At 36.2% G+C, this 18,307-nt stretch overlaps 1 protein-coding gene across 1 annotated transcript in view; it reads right to left on the bottom strand.

Moving 5' to 3' along the window:
- Positions 1 to 18,307, bottom strand: part of LOC139726079 (uncharacterized) — a 217,931-nt gene that overhangs the window by 164,156 nt on the left and 35,468 nt on the right. Inside the window, 5 exon segments of the mRNA XM_071637162.1 lie at positions 3,084 to 3,203; positions 8,073 to 8,192; positions 9,641 to 9,760; positions 14,146 to 14,265; positions 17,609 to 17,728. Coding sequence (XP_071493263.1) covers positions 3,084 to 3,203; positions 8,073 to 8,192; positions 9,641 to 9,760; positions 14,146 to 14,265; positions 17,609 to 17,728 — 600 coding nt within the window.

The following is an 18,307-nucleotide window of genomic DNA, read 5'->3' on the forward strand; positions in this document are numbered from 1 at the left end:
CACACACACGTACGGAGCCCGTTTCATAGTCCCCTGCTCGAACTCGTTCGACGGGACAATAACGGAAATCAAAGAAACGGTAAGGCAAAAGTACCCGATTCACAATTGGGGCCCTCAAATCCAGCAGCACAAAGACAGACATATCCACTGCCACCATTGCTTTCAAAACAGGTTGCTCCATTCTGACATGGGTTGGAGGCACACGCAAGGATTTCTAGCATAGAAGATACAGAAGTGATCAGTGACATACATTTCAGTGTTTACAGACTAAACTGTAGAGTCAAATGATTCTATAGGATATTATGAAGGATAACTTGTAGTAAATTGAGATTGACAAAAAAGACTAAAAAGTGATCAGCAAAATTAATGAAAAACATAAAGAGATGTTGACAGACTAAGATGTAGAATAATTTAACAAAGATGATTTATGTACATGATATAGATGGATTAAACATCAGCATGGAAGCATTATGCGGCTGACAGTTAAAGTCTCAACCTTACAAGAAAGTAATGCAACTCAAAAGAAACAGTGAAGAGCAAGTACCAGATTCACAATTGGTTCCTTCAAATCCAGCAGGACAAAGACAGACATATCCACTGCCACCATTCTGATCAAAACAGGTTGCTCCATTCTGACATGGGTTGGAGGCACACGCAAGGATTTCTAGCATAGAAGATACAGAAGTGATCAGTGAAATACATTTCAGTGTTTACAGACTAAACTGTAGAGTCAAATGATTCTATAGGATATTATGAAGGATAACTTGTAGTAAATTGAGATTGACAAAAAAGACTAAAAAGTGATCAGCAAAATTAATGAAAAACATAAAGAGATGTTGACAGACTAAGATGTAGAATAATTTAACAAAGATGATTTATGTACATGATATAGATGGATTAAACATCAGCATGGAAGCATTATGCGGCTGACAGTTAAAGTCTCAACCTTACAAGAAAGTAATGCAACTCAAAAGAAACAGTGAAGAGCAAGTACCAGATTCACAACTGGGTCCTTCAAATCCAGCAGGACAAAGACAGACATATCCACTGCCACCATTCTGATCAAAACAGGTTGCTCCATTCTGACATGGGTCGGAGGCACAGGGGAGGATTTCTAGCATACAGAAGAAGATACCAGAGATATGGAAGATACAACTGTATGACATACAAATGAAGGATATTGAGATTTGAAATATTACACAAAGAATGATTTGTTAAATAAATGAAAATATTAGAGTTGTTCAAAGATTATGTTGTAGAATTGACCACAAGAGATATGCTATAGATAGATTTGATTATCAGCATAGACACATTAGGCACTTGATAAAGTCAAAGTTCACAACCTTACAAGAAAATAATGCAACTCATAGAAAAACAGAGAAAGGTCAAGTACCCGATTCACAATTGGTTCCTTCAAATCCAGCAGGACAAAGACAGACATATCCACTGCCACCATTCTGATCAAAACAGGTTGCTCCATTCTCACATGGGTCAGAAGCACAGGGGAGGATTTCTAACATAGAAGACACCAGAGATATGGGGAATATGACACACAAATGAAGGATATTGAGATGTGAAATATAACACAAAGAATGATTTGTTAAATCAATGAAAATATTAGAATTGTTTACAGAGCACAATATGTTGTAGAATTGAACGAGAGAGATATGCAATAGATAGATTTGATATTAGCAGGCAAGAAAAGCATTAAGCACTTGACAATGTCAAAGTTCACAACCTTAAAAGGAAACAATGCAACTCAAAGAAATAAGTACCAGATTCACAATTGGGTCCTTCAAATCCAGCAGCACAAAGACAGGCATAGCCACTGCCACCATTGCTTTCAAAACAGGTTGCTCCATTCTGACATGGGTTGGATGTACAGGCAAGGATTTCTAACATAAAAGATACAGAGAATATATATATGACATACAAATTAAGGGTATTGAGAATGACATACATGTACAAGATTTAGAGGTGATCAGTGAAATGATGCATAAGAGGTGTTTACAGACTAAACTGCAAACTGAAATACGAAAAGAGGATATTGTGTAGGATAATAAGTAGTATATGGAGATTGACATACAAGATTGAGAAGTGATCAGCAAAATTAATAAAAAACATAAAGAGATGTTGACAAACTAAGATTTAGAATGAAATGACAAAGATGATAACAATACATGATAGATAGATTATACAGCGTGGAAGCTTTTGGCTGCCGACAGTTAAAGGTCTCAACCTTACAAGAAAATAATGCAACTCAAAGAAAATTTGTAAGGCAAAGTACCAGATTCACAGTTTGTTCCTTCAAATCCAGCAGGGCAGAGACAGACATATCCACTGCCACCATTGTGATCAAAACAGGTTGCTCCATTCTGACATGGGTTGGAGGTGCAGGGGAATATTTCTGACATGGAAGATACCAGAGATATGGAGAATATGATATACAAATGAAGGGTACTGAGATAATATAAGGAAATGATTTGTTAAATCATTTAAATATGTACACTGTAGGAGATGTTCACAGACTATGGTGTAGAATTGAACACACAAAAAAAGATAACTAACAGATGGACTTGATATCAGCAGCGAAACATTAAGCACATTAAGCACAAAGTCAAAGTTCACAACCTTACAAGAAAATAATGCAATCCAAAGGAACAATAAAGGAAATATACCAGATTCACAGTTGGTTCCCTCAAAGCCAGCAGGACAAAGACAGACATATCCACTGCCACCATTACTTTCAAAACAGGTTGCTCCATTTTGACAGGGGTTGGAGGCACACACAAGGATTTCTAGCACGGAAAATACCATAGATATGGAGCATATGACATACATATGAAGGATAGTTAAGATTTAAGATATAAGATTGGGAAATGATTTGTTACATCAATGAAATATACAGATGTTCAAAGAATGTGGTGTAGAACTGAACAAGAAAGGGAACTACGGTGTAATAGATAGATTTGATATCAGCAGAGTAACATTAAGCACTTGACAGAGTCAAAGTTTACAACCCTACAAGAAAACAATGCAACTAAAAACAACAACAACAACAAAAGACAATGAAGGTTAAGTACCAGATTCACAATTGGTTCCTTCAAATCCAGCAGCACAAAGACAGGCATATCCACTGCCACCATTCTGATCAAAACAGGTTGCTCCATTCTGACATGGGTCAGAAACACACGGGAGGATTTCTAACATAGAAGATACCAGAGATATGGAGAATGTGACATAAAAATGAAGGATATTGAGATTTATAGAAGATTAGGAAGTGATTTGTTTAATCAATGAAATATACAGGAGATGTTCACAGACTATAGAGTAGAATTGAACAAGAAAGATAACTGACAGATTTGATATCAGCAGAGAAACATTAAGAACTTGACAAAGCCAAAGTTCACAACCTTACAAGAACATAATGCAACTCAAAGAAACAGTAAGGGAAAAGTACCAGATTCACAGTTGGTTCCTTCAAATCCAGCCGCACAGAGACAAACATATCCACTGCCACCATTGCTTTCAAAACAGGTTGCTCCATTCTGACATGGGTTGGAGGCACAGGCAAGGATTTCTAGCATACACGATACCATAGACAGGAAAGGAGAGGCATATGAAGGACATTGAAATTTTGTTAAGATTAAAAAATGTGTTAAATTAATGAAGTAAACAAGAGGTGTTTACAGAGTGATAATATGTAGAATATAATGAGAAAGACAACTAATTCATGGCATGAAAACATTAAATATGAAAACATTCTGCAGCTTGCAGAGTCAAAGTTCCCATCCTTACAGGAATATGATGCAAATCAACAAAATGATGAAGGGAAAGTACCAGATTCACAATTGGTTCCTTCAAATCCAGCAGCACAAAGACAGACATATCCACTGCCACCATTGCTTTCAAAACAGGTTGCTCCATTCTGACAAGGGCTTGAGGTACAAGCCAAGATTTCTGATAGGTAAAAACAGACACACATATAAACAGAGAGGGATTCAGTATGAATGTTATGCCAGTTAAAAAAAAGGGGATGTTTCCAGGAACCACATTATAACACACAAGTTGATGACCTAACATTAAAGAACTCAAAGATGATTATAAAAAAAAGACAGAAAAATAGAACACATATGAGAGGGTATATATAAGCAGCAGCTAGTACCTAAAAACGACACACAGAATAAATGCAACACATGATTATATCAAGAAAAATGTATGTGAAACTGACTATAACTTAGATTTTAAAAAGGTACAATTTGTACAGTGAAGACCGCATAAGATAGATGATGAAGTTGCCTCAAAATTAGGATATATCTACACTAATAAGGCATTATGCCTAGAAGCGCTTGTAAAGGTGTGGTGGTACACAAACATACAAATTGTAGCAAAGGAAAAAAGCTAGCCAGCTACAGTACAAACAGAAAGCTTTCAGCTCCATGAATTCAGATCATACCATTTTCACAATTTGCGCCCTCGAAGCCAGAAGCACAGAGACAGACGTAACCAGCTCTATTAGCCTGGTTGAAACAAGTCGCTCCATTTTGACAGGGGTCACTGGAGCAGGGCAGAATGATTTCTATAGGATACATGTAGGAAGAGATGATGTACTTGTCATAAACCTCTGTTGTATGCTTTAGCCCAATATGCAGTATTAAAATTAACAGAAATCCATATAAGAGAAAAAGATGCGGTACCTGTAATATTCATTAAACTAAACCAGTGTTTAACACCATTGTATATCACAGTACGCAATGCTGACATGACCCTGCTACATGTATGTTCATGAATCATTCACTGATGCTCACCACAATTTGTATGAACACAAAAGCCTCTGAAATAACAGTCTAACTTGAATAGGTTTTGTTCAATGGATAAATGAAATCATTAATAAAATAATGTAACCTTAGCAAATGACCAATAGTAAGCAATAATACTTGCTCTAAAATGCAGTCAAAGAGCATACCATCCACAATGCTCTTGTATAACTGTAGGAATTCTCATTAGATGTAGCTGTTTTGTTTTGCTTTGTTTTGCTTGCTGCAGAAGACCTATTTGAGGATGCGGTCACTTCTGAGAATAACTAAGGACTTTCTCTTTTTGCTTGAAAGTCATTCTGTTTCACAAATCAATAAGCTGTTCTCCCTTTCAGTGATAATCCTGCATGTCAATTTATTTTTATTTTTTTTATGTGGCTAATTTCATGTAACGAGGTACAGCAGTCTTAGAAAAAAAAAACATTCTTTTCTGCACTGCTGGTTCAACTATCCAAGAGGTGAGAATTGGGACTTTAATAAACAAAACATAAATTTTTGTAAGTACCAGTTTCACAGTTTGTTCCTTCAAAGCCTTCTGGACATAGGCAAGAGTAGCTGTGATCAGTGGTATTCTCAACACACGTTGCTCCTTCGATACAAGGGTTACTTGCACAGGGTGGGATAACTGATGAAGGTAAAAGAGTTAGGAGAGACTAAGTGCACAATCAGATTAAGGATTGAACCATATGACATACAATGTAACTCTGTAACACATCAAGAATAGAATTATACTCGATAGACAGACTACAAGATATTGAGCATGCAGAATAAACTAACACCATAGTGTTCAATCCTTCCATTATCACATGGACAAATTAAGGCTCAGTGGAAAAAGACCATTTTAAGAAAGTGGTGTGTTGACACAAAAAGTAATGTGAGTATATGTGAAGGCTATGTAAAGATTCATATCAAACTTGCGCTCACTTGTCTTAAGAGAGTATACCATTCAGTATTTACTGTGTTACATGTATGCTTTAATTTTCTCTGTTTTTGTCCTGCAGGGGAGCTATTTCCATTAAACATTTGAATTTCTATACTGCCTGAATGATTGTGATGTATACTGTTAAGTAGAAAGCTCTTTTCACACAACATAGGCTTGGAAGGTCCATACTTCATTTAAATGGCAATTGAATCATATGCATGATATCTGAGACTTAGTGGGGCAGGAAAGATGGAAATCACAAGGTAAGATGGTCTACAGGCAATGCTATGAGACAGACAGGTACCATTTTCACAGTTGGTTCCTTCAAAGCCGGATGCACAGAGGCACACATAGTTTGAACCACTCGCATGGGCAAAGCATGTGGCCCCATTCAGGCATGGATTACTAGCGCAGGGTCGGATTTCTAGTAAATGAATAGAACAAGATGTTATTGTACTTGTGCACAGTCGCAAAAAGTACATAATATGTAGCAGTAGCTTAAAGACTAAAAGAAGACCAACGAGCAAAGATCTAGAAAAGATATGCAACCTTACAAAATTTACTTCACAATCATAAGAAAACCTTGTAAAGGTTTTTGTTGTTTGTTTGTTTATTTTTGTCAGAGAATAGTAAAATGGTGATGAAAGCACCAGAAGGATTTCAGGGATATAAGGCATTGCTTATACTGTAATAGGATATGAATGATACTGAGTTTTGAAAGTAGTAAATTTTGCTTTTAATATTGAGTATTCATTAGTAACATTATCAACCCCTCTGGGAAAGCAGGTTGTTTGGGGGTTGATTTTGCAGCAGAAGGGAACAACAGTATGTTGACCACGGGTATTTAGAAAATAGTCATCATATCAATACACTGGGATTTCCAGTAAAATAAATTTTGACAGCTTCAAAGGAGTTGGACAGGAATAGGAAAAGATTCGCATAAAATATATGAAGATACCGAAAATATATAGTTTATATGAATATGACAGAATATAGATTACACAGTAAAATTAATTTCCACTAAAATGTGATAAACTTGAGTTAATCCTCTATCAACATAAACAAAAACATTAACAAATTTGGAAAACAGAAATCAGAATGAAGGAAGTGTACCGGATTCACAGTTGGTTCCTTCAAATCCAGCAGGACAAAGACAGACATATCCACTGCCACCATTCTGATCAAAACAGGTTGCTCCATTTTGACATGGGTCAGAGGCACAGGGGAGGATTTCTAGCATAGAAGATACAATATGTACCGTAGATATGGAGAATATGACATTACAAATGAAGGATATTGAGGTTTATGTAGGATTATTTGTTAAATCATTGAAATGAATGAGAAATGTTCACAGACTATGGTTCAGTGAAGAAAATAACTAATAGACGGAGATAATATCAGCAAAGGAAACATTTGACACTTGACAAAGTCAAAGTATACAAACTTTCAAGAAAATGACACAACTCAAAGAAACAGTGAAGGGCAAGTACCAGATTCACAGTATGTTCCTTCAAATCCAGCAGGACAAAGACAGACATATCCACTGCCACCATTGTGATCAAAACAAGTTGCTCCATTCTGACATGGGTTGGAGGCACAGGCAAGGATTTCTAACAAAGAAGATACCATAAAAATGGAGAATATGACATGCAAAAGAATAATATTAAAGTAGTAACTTAACATAAGATCGAAAGAGTGATGTGTTAAAATCAGTGAAATACTGTATATAACAGAGACATTCAAGATAAACGACAAAGATAACTAATAGATGGGTCAAACATCAGCTTAGAGGTACACTGTATTCAGCACCTGACAGGAAAGGTTCTCAACCTCACAAGAAAATAATGCAACTCAATGAAAGAGTGAAGGCAAAGTACCAGATTCACAATTGGTCCCCTCATATCCAGCAGCACAAAGACAGACATATCCACTGCCACCACTGCTTTCAAAACAGGTTGCTCCATTCTGACATGGGTTGGAGGCACACGCAAGGATTTCTGATATAGACATGAAGGTATAGGTAATAGAAGAAAAAATAAAGGGTAGATGAAAGATAAGGGAAAAGAAAAATGGCACAGGCACAGATTTCTAACAGAATATAGCATAGATATAGAGAATATGACATACAAATGAAGGATATTAAACTTAGCATAAGAAAAGTGATGTGTTAAATCAACGACATACTGTATATAACAGAGACGTTTGAGTTAAGTGACAAAGATAGGTAATAGATGGATTTAACATCAGCATAAAGGTATTTTACAGCTGACAGTGAACGTTCTCAACCTCACAAGAAAATAACACAACTCAAGGAAACAGTTAATGAAAAGTACCAGATTCACAGTTTGTTCCCTCAAATCCAGGGGCACAAAGACAAACATATCCACTGCCACCATTCTGATCAAAACAGGTTGCTCCATTCTGACAGGGATCAGACGCACAAGGGAGGATTTCTGAGGTGGAAGATATGATACATATTGCACAGAATACAGTAAAGGAGACATTCACACTAACAATGCACAGACCATGTTGTCCATAGATCATGTGAATATGAGAGTATGGAAAAAATGTAACACATGCAGACACACTTTGAAAATTGTTAAGTTATCTGTACAGAGATGAAAAAGAATGGCACACTGGATTTTTAAAAATATATATTGAAAGTAACAAATTCGGGATTAAGATAATGACCATTACAAGCATACAGTTGTAAGTCTAAATGAGGAAGGAATATGTACATGTATGTACCATTTTGACAGTTTGTTCCTTCAAATCCAGGAGCGCAGAGACAAACGTAACCACTGCCACCATTTTGATCAAAACAGGTTGCTCCATTCTGACATGGGTCCGATGCACAGGGCAGAATTTCTTGTATAGCAAACATGACAAGACAGATACATGTACAATTGTGTATATATGGCATGTTATGAAAGGTACATATAGGTATAATTACACATAATTATGAAATATGTGATATGGGGGGCATATCGAGTTTCGGTAAAGAATTTAATAAGCTGTTAGAAGGCTACATAAAGATATCATAAATTGAGAACTTAATAAGCTGTTAGAAGGCTAAATAAAAATCATTTCTGGATGGTATAATCTATCAATGAAAGATGTAAATGAGCTAGTGACAAACAAATAACTTGTAATTCCTGTTTTTCGACACAGTTTATAAGAATTACATAGAGATGTGCATGATTGTGTACAGCACACATAGAACAGAGATGCAGAAAAAGATGTACCAGATTCACAGTTGGTTCCTTCAAATCCAGCAGGACAGAGGCAGACATAGCTACTTCCACCATTCTGATCAAAGCAGGTTGCTCCATTTTGACACGGGTCGGATGCACATGGTAGAATTTCTGGTGAAGCGGATATGACAACACAGATATATACCATGATACAGATGATGGATAGGATATATGCATTGTATGTTTGCTTGTTAGGTAAAAATATATAACAGTGCTTTAAAAAAACCAAACATAATATCTGGCTGCAGATTTGAGTCCTGGTTTATTTATGACAATCACACAGATTGATGTACAGTATATTACGAGCAGATATGGAGCATAGATGTTGAGAAGATGTACCAGATTCACAGTTCATTCCTTCATATCCAGCAGCACAAAGACAGACATATCCACTGCCACCATTGCTTTCAAAACAGGTTGCTCCATTCTGACATGGGTTGCAGGCACAGGCAAGGATTTCTCATATAGACAGGAAGATATAGGTAATAGAAGATAAAAAATAAAGGATAGAAAATACATAGGAGAAAAGAAACATGACAGTAAAGCAAGTAAGAATATTACAACGTATGTTACACAGAAAGACATTAATAAAGTCAAATGTTAATAAAAGTGAAAAAGAAGAAAACAAGCAGAAAGAAGGTAAGTACCAGATTCACAGTTGGTTCCTTCAAATCCAGCAGTACAAAGACAAACATATCCACTGCCACCATTGTGATCAAAACAGGTTGCTCCATTCTGACATGGGTTGGAGGCACATGGGAGGATTTCTGATATAAAGAATAGGATATATGACACAGAAGAAGAAAATAAAGGGTTGATAATACATAGGAGACAAGATTAAAGATAGCAAAAGAAGGTCAGAAAATTATGTCACACACAAGAACATTCACAAAGTCACAACATGGTAAATATATGAAAGAGACAGAAACAATCGATGAAAGTAAAGTACCAAATTCACAGTTTGTTCCTTCAAATCCAGCAGGACAAAGACAGACATAGCTACTGCCACCATTCTGATCAAAACAGGTCGCTCCATTCTGACATGGGTCTGATGCACAGGGCAGGATTACTGATGGGGACAGAGAAATGGATAATAGACAAAAACAGTAGCATGGAGTATATTGTGGCAAAGATGAAGATAAACTTTGTGTAAGACGCATAGAAACACCCAACATGTGGATTATCATGGTATTTATACATGGCAGGGAAATAATAACAACAACAACAACAAAAACTTTTGATGTATCACATAAATGTATCATTGGGAAATTGTTGGGTTTTTTTTTGTTGATATTTTTTAAAATGAAGTTAGTGTCAAAGCAGCAAAAACAAAATAATTTGAATAACCAGTAGTTTATTATCAGCAAGATACACAATTTCACAACAAAGCTGTGGTATACATGGTTATGTTAATGAACACATGAGATTCATGTGATTATATTATGATCCTCACACGAAAATGCATAATATGAACATGGATGCACAGACCCGGATACAGATTAAGATATTCACTCATTCATTCATTCATTCACTGATTTCTTGAAAGTCATACCACTATCGCAGGTGGGCCCTTCGAAGCCAGGCATGCAGATGCAGATAAAGCCACTGCCACCACTTTGATCCACACAGGTTGCTCCATTTTGGCATGGATTGGAGGCGCAAGGCAGGATCTCTAAAATTATGAAGGGAAAGTGTAAAAGCACTTCAAGGATAAAACTGCAAGGATTTTGCTAGTTGGGCAATATTTGTGAAATTAACTATTCACAGAAAATATTGCCTCCTGCAAGAACCCAAAAAACTGTTTTGTATCTTTTAAAAGTCATGTATGTTGGAAATCACCAATTTTGCTCATGAGATGTGCAAACATTTCTTTCTGTAATCTGCCAATGTGGTTCTGGACTGTGAATTCAACCATTGGACAAGTTTCAACTTGTAATAAAATATCATACATGTGAAATGTCTGACCTGAACAGTGATGACCTGACAGGTCAAGCACAACGGAGTAAACTGTAACATACAAATGTACATACTGTACTAATCTTTGAGAGAAGGTGTTTGCATGGTGTGGTATATAAGATACACTTGGTTTGCGGTTCACCATGTATAGTCCTTAGAAGGACTGTTGGAATGACAAGAGAAAGATAGGAAGAAAGGTCGGATGGGAGGTGAGAAATTGAGTAAGAGTATTCCTTCTGGAGTGAGTGTACAGTATAGTCCTGAAAAGGACTGTGAACCAAGGAAATATAGAAGAGTTAGAAGAGACTCAACGTTTCGGACAGTTGACTGTCCGTCCTAACTCTTCTATATTTCCTTGGTTCACAGTCCTTTTCAGGACTACACTCACTCCAGAAAGAATACTCTTACTCAATTTCTCACCTCCCATTCGACCTTTCGTTCTATCTTTCTCCTGTCATTCCAACAGTCCTTCTAAGGGCTATACATGGTGAACCGCAAACCAAGTGTATCTTGTACTAATCTTGCACGCCCGAAATAAGCTCTGTATTACATGTACCGGTACATAATTTTGTATAAAAACACTGATGCCATATTACATGCAAAACACAATACCTGATTAGGGCTATTTTTTTTTTCAATGGTGGGGGTAAAAAAAAATGGCAGGATAACAATCACATGCTCTCAAACATATATAAAAACAAAAATTAGAATAGTATAGAGAAACATTTGTGGTAAAATTCAAAGTATTTGTTATTCACAGAAGTGTGAGCTTTAAAATGTTATGCATATCATTAGAAAGTCAGTTGAAGTCGCAAAAGTGATGAACCATCACACTACTGATTTCAGTTTGAATGGCAAAGCACACTTACATCACAAAATGGTTTCAGAAAGTATTGATTTCTTCACTCAAAATAGCCACATTATCCATATCAACCACCTTAAATAGAATGCCCATGTATTGGAACAAGCTTGGTTACAAACTTACGGCAAAAAAGGTATAGATAAATATAATATCACAGAAAGGGTTTTGAATGCAGTTGGTATTTGAGTTCATATGTACTGTATGGATGGATACAGAAATCTACATGTATATAGTTCAGGTACAATTTTAGGTTAGGAAATTATCAAATATAAGAAATTAATATCTTACAAGTATTTACAAGGAGTCCTAACAAATTTGTTGGTATTACATTGTAGGTTAACTGCAATGAACGCAATGACACTTTTTGTTAAAATAACACATTTGCCCAAATTTCTCTTTTAGATATTTGAAGAAGATACATATAGAGAAGAAATGCAAAGAGATGGACAAAATGCAATGTATGTTAGCAAGAGAGAAATACTGTTCACGGAAACTCTCTCATCTGACACAAGTCCCATTCATACCATTTTCACAATTTGTGCCCTCGAAGCCAGAAGCACATAAACAGACATATCCAGCTCTATTAGCCTGGTTGAAACAAGTTGCTCCATTTTGACAGGGGTCACTGGAGCAGGGCAGAATGATTTCTACAGGAAATGAAAGGTTAACAAGATAAGGAATTCAAAATAGAGTTGAAGGATCCACATAGAAGCAGAACACATAGATATGGTGGATAGTTATGTTTTTCTTTGTTCTGAGTGAGTATCTACATTATACTTTTGCCAGGATTTTTGCCTCAAAATCATGTGTCTGAGCATTTTACATGTACAATCTCAAAACCTATACTTTGCATAAAGCAAAAGTCAAGCCCTAAAGCATAGACAAAATCCTAATCTAAATCTGAACTTGCCGTTGCAGCTAACTATAAACTTGCCTCAGACATAAGTGTAAAACTTAGTTTTCATTTATGAGACTGTTTTAGCATGTCATTGCATCTGTTCCACTTTGGCATCAAAATCATTCCATATTATGTTATTACTGGAAGCCATACATGTGCCTGTACATTATGTAGCTTTAAGAATCAGCATATAACTTATCTTCACTCCACTGACTTTGTTCAACTGATACAAAGTAGAATTTGCATAACTTACAAAATAAATCTAAAGAAACATAAAGAGACAGATATCCATAGACCTATAAAAGAAACAAAAATGTAGATTAAGAGACAGAAATTCAGAGATTTAAAGAAACATAGATAAAGACATATATATTCTTGATCTAAAGAAACCTAGATAAAGAGACAGATATCTATAGATGTAAAGAAACATAGAAGAAGAGACAGATATATATTGATCTAATGAAGCAAAGATAAAGAAACAGATATTTATAGATCTCAAGAAAGTACCATTTTCACAATTTGTTCCTTGAAAGCCCTCTGGACACATACAGGTGTAGGTTTGATTAGTGAGGTTCTCAACACATGTGGCTCCTTCGATACAGGGGTTACTTGCGCATGGTGGGATAACTGTTAAAACAGAAGAGTACCAAGGTCTTGATGATTGAGGACATACATGTATGCTGAGTGAGTCGCAACACGCGTACAAAAAGACAATGCCATAACGCTGAAAGACTATGGTGTGTATTCACGTATTATACAGAATGGAACAGCACATGATTACCATTACACTTTATGTGTAAAGTTTGGAAATATATGACATTGTTTTAAGATGTTTGAGGTATGCTTATGAGAAAGCATGCAGAGTAGCAATCATGCTGCAAATATATAATGCACGAAGAGTAGCAATCACACTGTCAGGACATAGTAAGACATGACTGCATATCTATAACCAGTTGATATAGTTAAATGTGTATAATATAGGTGACACAAAACACTATTTGGAAATTGCCACATTGGGAAATGATGACATGCAATGTATGGTCAGAGCAAATAATTGATCCTTGAACTGTTGATAGCTGCTGAGCATCATCAGTAGATCCAAATTATTTTACTTTCACATTTCAGTGCTGAATGCCAGAGCTGCAATGTTTTTTTAATTACATTACCAGGGGCGGACCCAGAAATTCCATAAATGGGAGGCGCCTTTACAAAATGAAAGGGGGCTGCACGAGTCCCCCCCCCCCCCATCTTTTTTATATTTCTTTTGTTTTCACAAAAAAATAAAGAGGGGGCGTGTGGCTGGTGCACCCCCTCTGGATTGTCCACTGCATTACAGCATTTTACAAGATCATTCGGTATTTCACAGTAAACATCTATTCTATGGAGAGAAATGAAGCTATGTTCTGAGAAGAATGTAGTGTACATTATGTAGGTACCATTTTCACAGTTGGTTCCTTCATAGCCGGATGCACAGAGGCACACATAGTTTGAACCACTCGCATGGGCAAAGCATGTGGCCCCATTCAGGCATGGATTACTAGCACAGGGTCGGATTTCTAGGAAAGGGTTAAGAAAATAGGATTTCACACATTTCTTGTTAGCAAAGGTATATATTACAATGAATGACTGTATCTACATATACACTCAGAGCATCAGGAATTCCAACATAAAAATGACACATAGAGAGAAACACACACACACACTCACGCATCTCACACATATATACATGATGTGTATATACTATGGTTTTAAATGAATATGGAGGATAACTATGGAGGATATTCCACTCATGCAAAAGAATAACTTAAATGATCAGGTGATAGGATATTGGGCTATCTGCTTACATTGAAAACGAACAATGTATATTATTTCCTACACATTCACACATATTTCAGAAAAAGCTAAACAAATCAAAGTCAACTTGAATGCATCTGCAGTATATCGGCAGGTATTTTGGGGTGTTTACCAATATTAACTGCTGTGATATTTTGTCTAAAATAGAACCATTATGAAGCATTTCACCCTAACATCAGAGTCAGGCAGAATTTGGAGATTCCTTTAGAAAAGGACTTCAAATGTAGAAAACATAACATCACAGAACGAATTTAAACTTTCAGCAGGGGTGTATGAAGATGGAACAAAATGGATACCTTCAAGGATGAATTTGCATTACAGCAAGGTCATAGAACAAGTACAAGTATACTGTAAAACGAGGAATGTTTGAGTGCATTTTAATTTTGCAAATATCGACAACCAAGATTCACGAAATTAAAATGCACGTGAAAGTTCTTATCTACACTATATCCATTGAATGTTAAAGGCAACTCGTGAAATTTCATGCCTAAAAAGGTTGTGTTTTACAGTATCTGTCTGTAAATGGGAGTGGCTCCTTGTTTCTTTGTTTGTTTGTTTGTTCATTACAAAAATGACAATGACAAGGAGGATTTTTTTTGTCTGCCTGCTCTGCATATTTCATTAACTAGAATATCATCTTAGTAACATCAAAGAAGTGAAAGACATGTACCAGATTCACAATCTGTTCCTTCAAAGCCAGAAGGACACAAACAGACATAGCCACTGCCGCCATTGCTTTCAAAACAGGTTGCTCCATTCTGACATGGGTCGGAGGCACAGGCAAGGATTTCTAGTGTACGTAGAAAACATGACAGCACACACACACATATAGAACAATATGAGTAAAATACAGCATGGGCATGTGAAAAAGGGAACAGAATTTTGAGAACTAAGGTAAGAATATATAAGGCGAATTTGAGGAGAGTAGATGATGGTTTTTAACAATTATGGTTCCGGAAGTATGGATGGATATTTATTTGGTTCGATGAAGAAGTGGAAATGACTAGTTGCAGTATACATTTTCTCTTTTTCTCTTAGGCATGCCTTCCAGACTTCAGTCATTACACTTGAAATTTGTAATATTCATGATTTCTTTACAGAAAAAGACCAACAATTTGGCAGCACAAAGAAGTGAGGAGAAAGTACCAGATTCACAGTTGGTTCCCTCATATCCAGCAGTGCAAAGACAGACATATCCACTGCCACCGTTACTTTCAAAACAGGCTGCTCCATTCTGACAGGGGTTGGAGGCACAGGCAAGGATTTCTGATGTGGAAAGTGTGACAGCACACACACACACATATAAAAGTGTAGGTAAGATAAAGTACAAGCGAAGTGAAAGTGTAACTGAAAATTGCAAGATGCCAACATGAAGGCTAGATTTGAAAGATGGCAGATGATGAGGAAGTGAATACAGTATTGTTTTTTGAACATGAATGCGTTTTTGTTTTGTGTCTTGGAAAGACATGAAATATGATAATTAAGGGGTTTTCTCCTGCTTGCCTAGTAGAGTTACAAAAGTATGTGATTGAAGCGGCAGTTCGCATCACTCATTCAAAACATCTAACACAACATATAAGATTCATCTAAGCAGTGAAAAAGAGATGATGGTCATGTACCAGATTCACAGTTTGTTCCTTGAAAGCCAGCAGGGCAGAGACAAACATATCCACTGCCTCCATTGCTTTCAAAACAGGTTGCTCCATTCTGACATGGGTTGGAGGTACAGGCAAGGATTTCTGATAGAGAAATTTGTCGAAAGAACAACAGTAAAAGCACAGTGACAGGGATAACAGGTACATGAAGGTTTATAATAAGGAGGCTAAGAAATAAGAAAGTCTTAGAAATTTGTTGAGAAAAAAAAAAGCACACACAAACATTTACAAACAAGAGCTGGTACAGAATGGATGAAAAATGTGTATTCTTTTGTCTTAGGCTAAATGAAATAGAGAGATGGAGAGGAAGTATGATGTTGGGGAAAACTGATGGAAAAGGAATTGGAGTCATAAATTAGTTTCCAAGCTGGTGAGATTCAATGAAATCAAAGAATCAGTTTCGCAGTTGGTTCCTGGAAAACCGCTACAACATTAACTGATACAAACACTGTCATCACTTGTCAACAAAACAGACAGTTTTCAACTGTGACATAAATTTGGAAATTCAGAAAAACTTGTTGATCAGCAAGTTCAAAATTCTGTCACTTTCAAGTCTGATTTTGATGGATCTTTCATGACTCTATATATGCTTCACTCTCACTCTGCCCATGATAAATCTTCAACTCAAACCTACAGAGACTGCACTTCGAAAATAAACGTACTGCACAAATAATTTTGAAGAGTGTTCCATGGCAATGATTAGATGGCTGGACATGGATCGTGTACTCACTGAAATCTATTTTTTTCAAAAAGGGACTGCTTTTGAAAGCAAGACAAGATTTAAAAAACCAAAAAACAAATTCAATTGGACATGCTGAGAAGTAGGTACAATGGAGGATTCATGTATAATACTGATCATCTGATGGGGAAGTTTTTAAGTGATTTTGTTTCAGTGTTTTCCTTCTTTGGGAAGATTGTAAAATATGACAAATTAAGTTTTGTGTGTGCTCCATGAGTCAGAGTTTACTAACATGTATTGTGGAAGCACAAATTTCATAATAGGTGAGAGTACCATTTTGACAATTGGTTCCTTCAAATCCAGCAGCACAAAGACAGACATATCCACTGCCACCATTGCTTTCAAAACAGGTTGCTCCATTCTGACATGGGTTGGAGGTACAGGCAAGGATTTCTAACATAGGAGATAGCATAGATATGAAGAATGTGACACACAAATGAAGGATATAGAACTTGAAAAGAGATTTAAAAGTAATCTGTTAAATCAATGAAAAAAAAAGGAAGATGTTCACACAAGAAAGTATATAATTAAGTGAAAAAGTAAGTTACTGTAAATGGACTTAACATCAGCATGAAATTATTCTGCAGCTAACAGAGTTTCCTTCCTAACAAGAATATGATACAACTCAACAAACAGCGAAATGCAAAGTACCAGATTCACAGTTGGTTCCTTCAAATCCAGCAGGACAAAGACAGACATAGCTACTGCCACCGTTCTGATCAAAACAGGTTGCTCCGTTCTGACATGGGTCAGAGACACAGGGGAGGATTTCTGATGAAGTTAAGGACAATGAAGATGAATTGAAAAGATATGCTGAGTAAGATAAGAAAGAGTAGGATATGGAAGGTAAATGGTATTTAAATTTTATCACATTATGTTCAACCTACAGATGTTTACACTCACTATGAAAAATGATATGTACACACATGTAATATATATAATATGTATGTACCGGGGAGAAAATGTGTAAATCTGTAGATTGATTGCAGATCAAAATTTGAAGAAATACTGGGAAAAGGATATGATATAGAAGACACAATCCATTAAATACAATGTAGCTTCACAAATTCAAACTTACATTTGTAAAATAAATGGCATTAATCACTTAACGAAGGTAACACAGCAAATTTTCATGTTGTAATGACGTTAGAAAGCAGCAGCACAAGCAATGAGCCAATGAATAAGATCTAGATATTTTGAAGGTATGGATGGATAGATAGAGTAACTATGTAATATCATGCACAAAATATGGGCATGTGTAATATAAGTATGGGAATATAGATTTCCTTCCTGTAGAAGGAAATAAATGTACCAGATTCACAGTTTGTTCCTTCAAATCCAGCAGCACAA

This window comes from Diadema antillarum, unplaced genomic scaffold, assembly GCF_040938485.1.
Source record: "Diadema antillarum isolate AM-2024a unplaced genomic scaffold, OU_Dant_1.0 seq00000079_RagTag, whole genome shotgun sequence".
Classification (NCBI taxonomy): Eukaryota; Metazoa; Echinodermata; class Echinoidea; order Diadematoida; family Diadematidae; genus Diadema; species Diadema antillarum.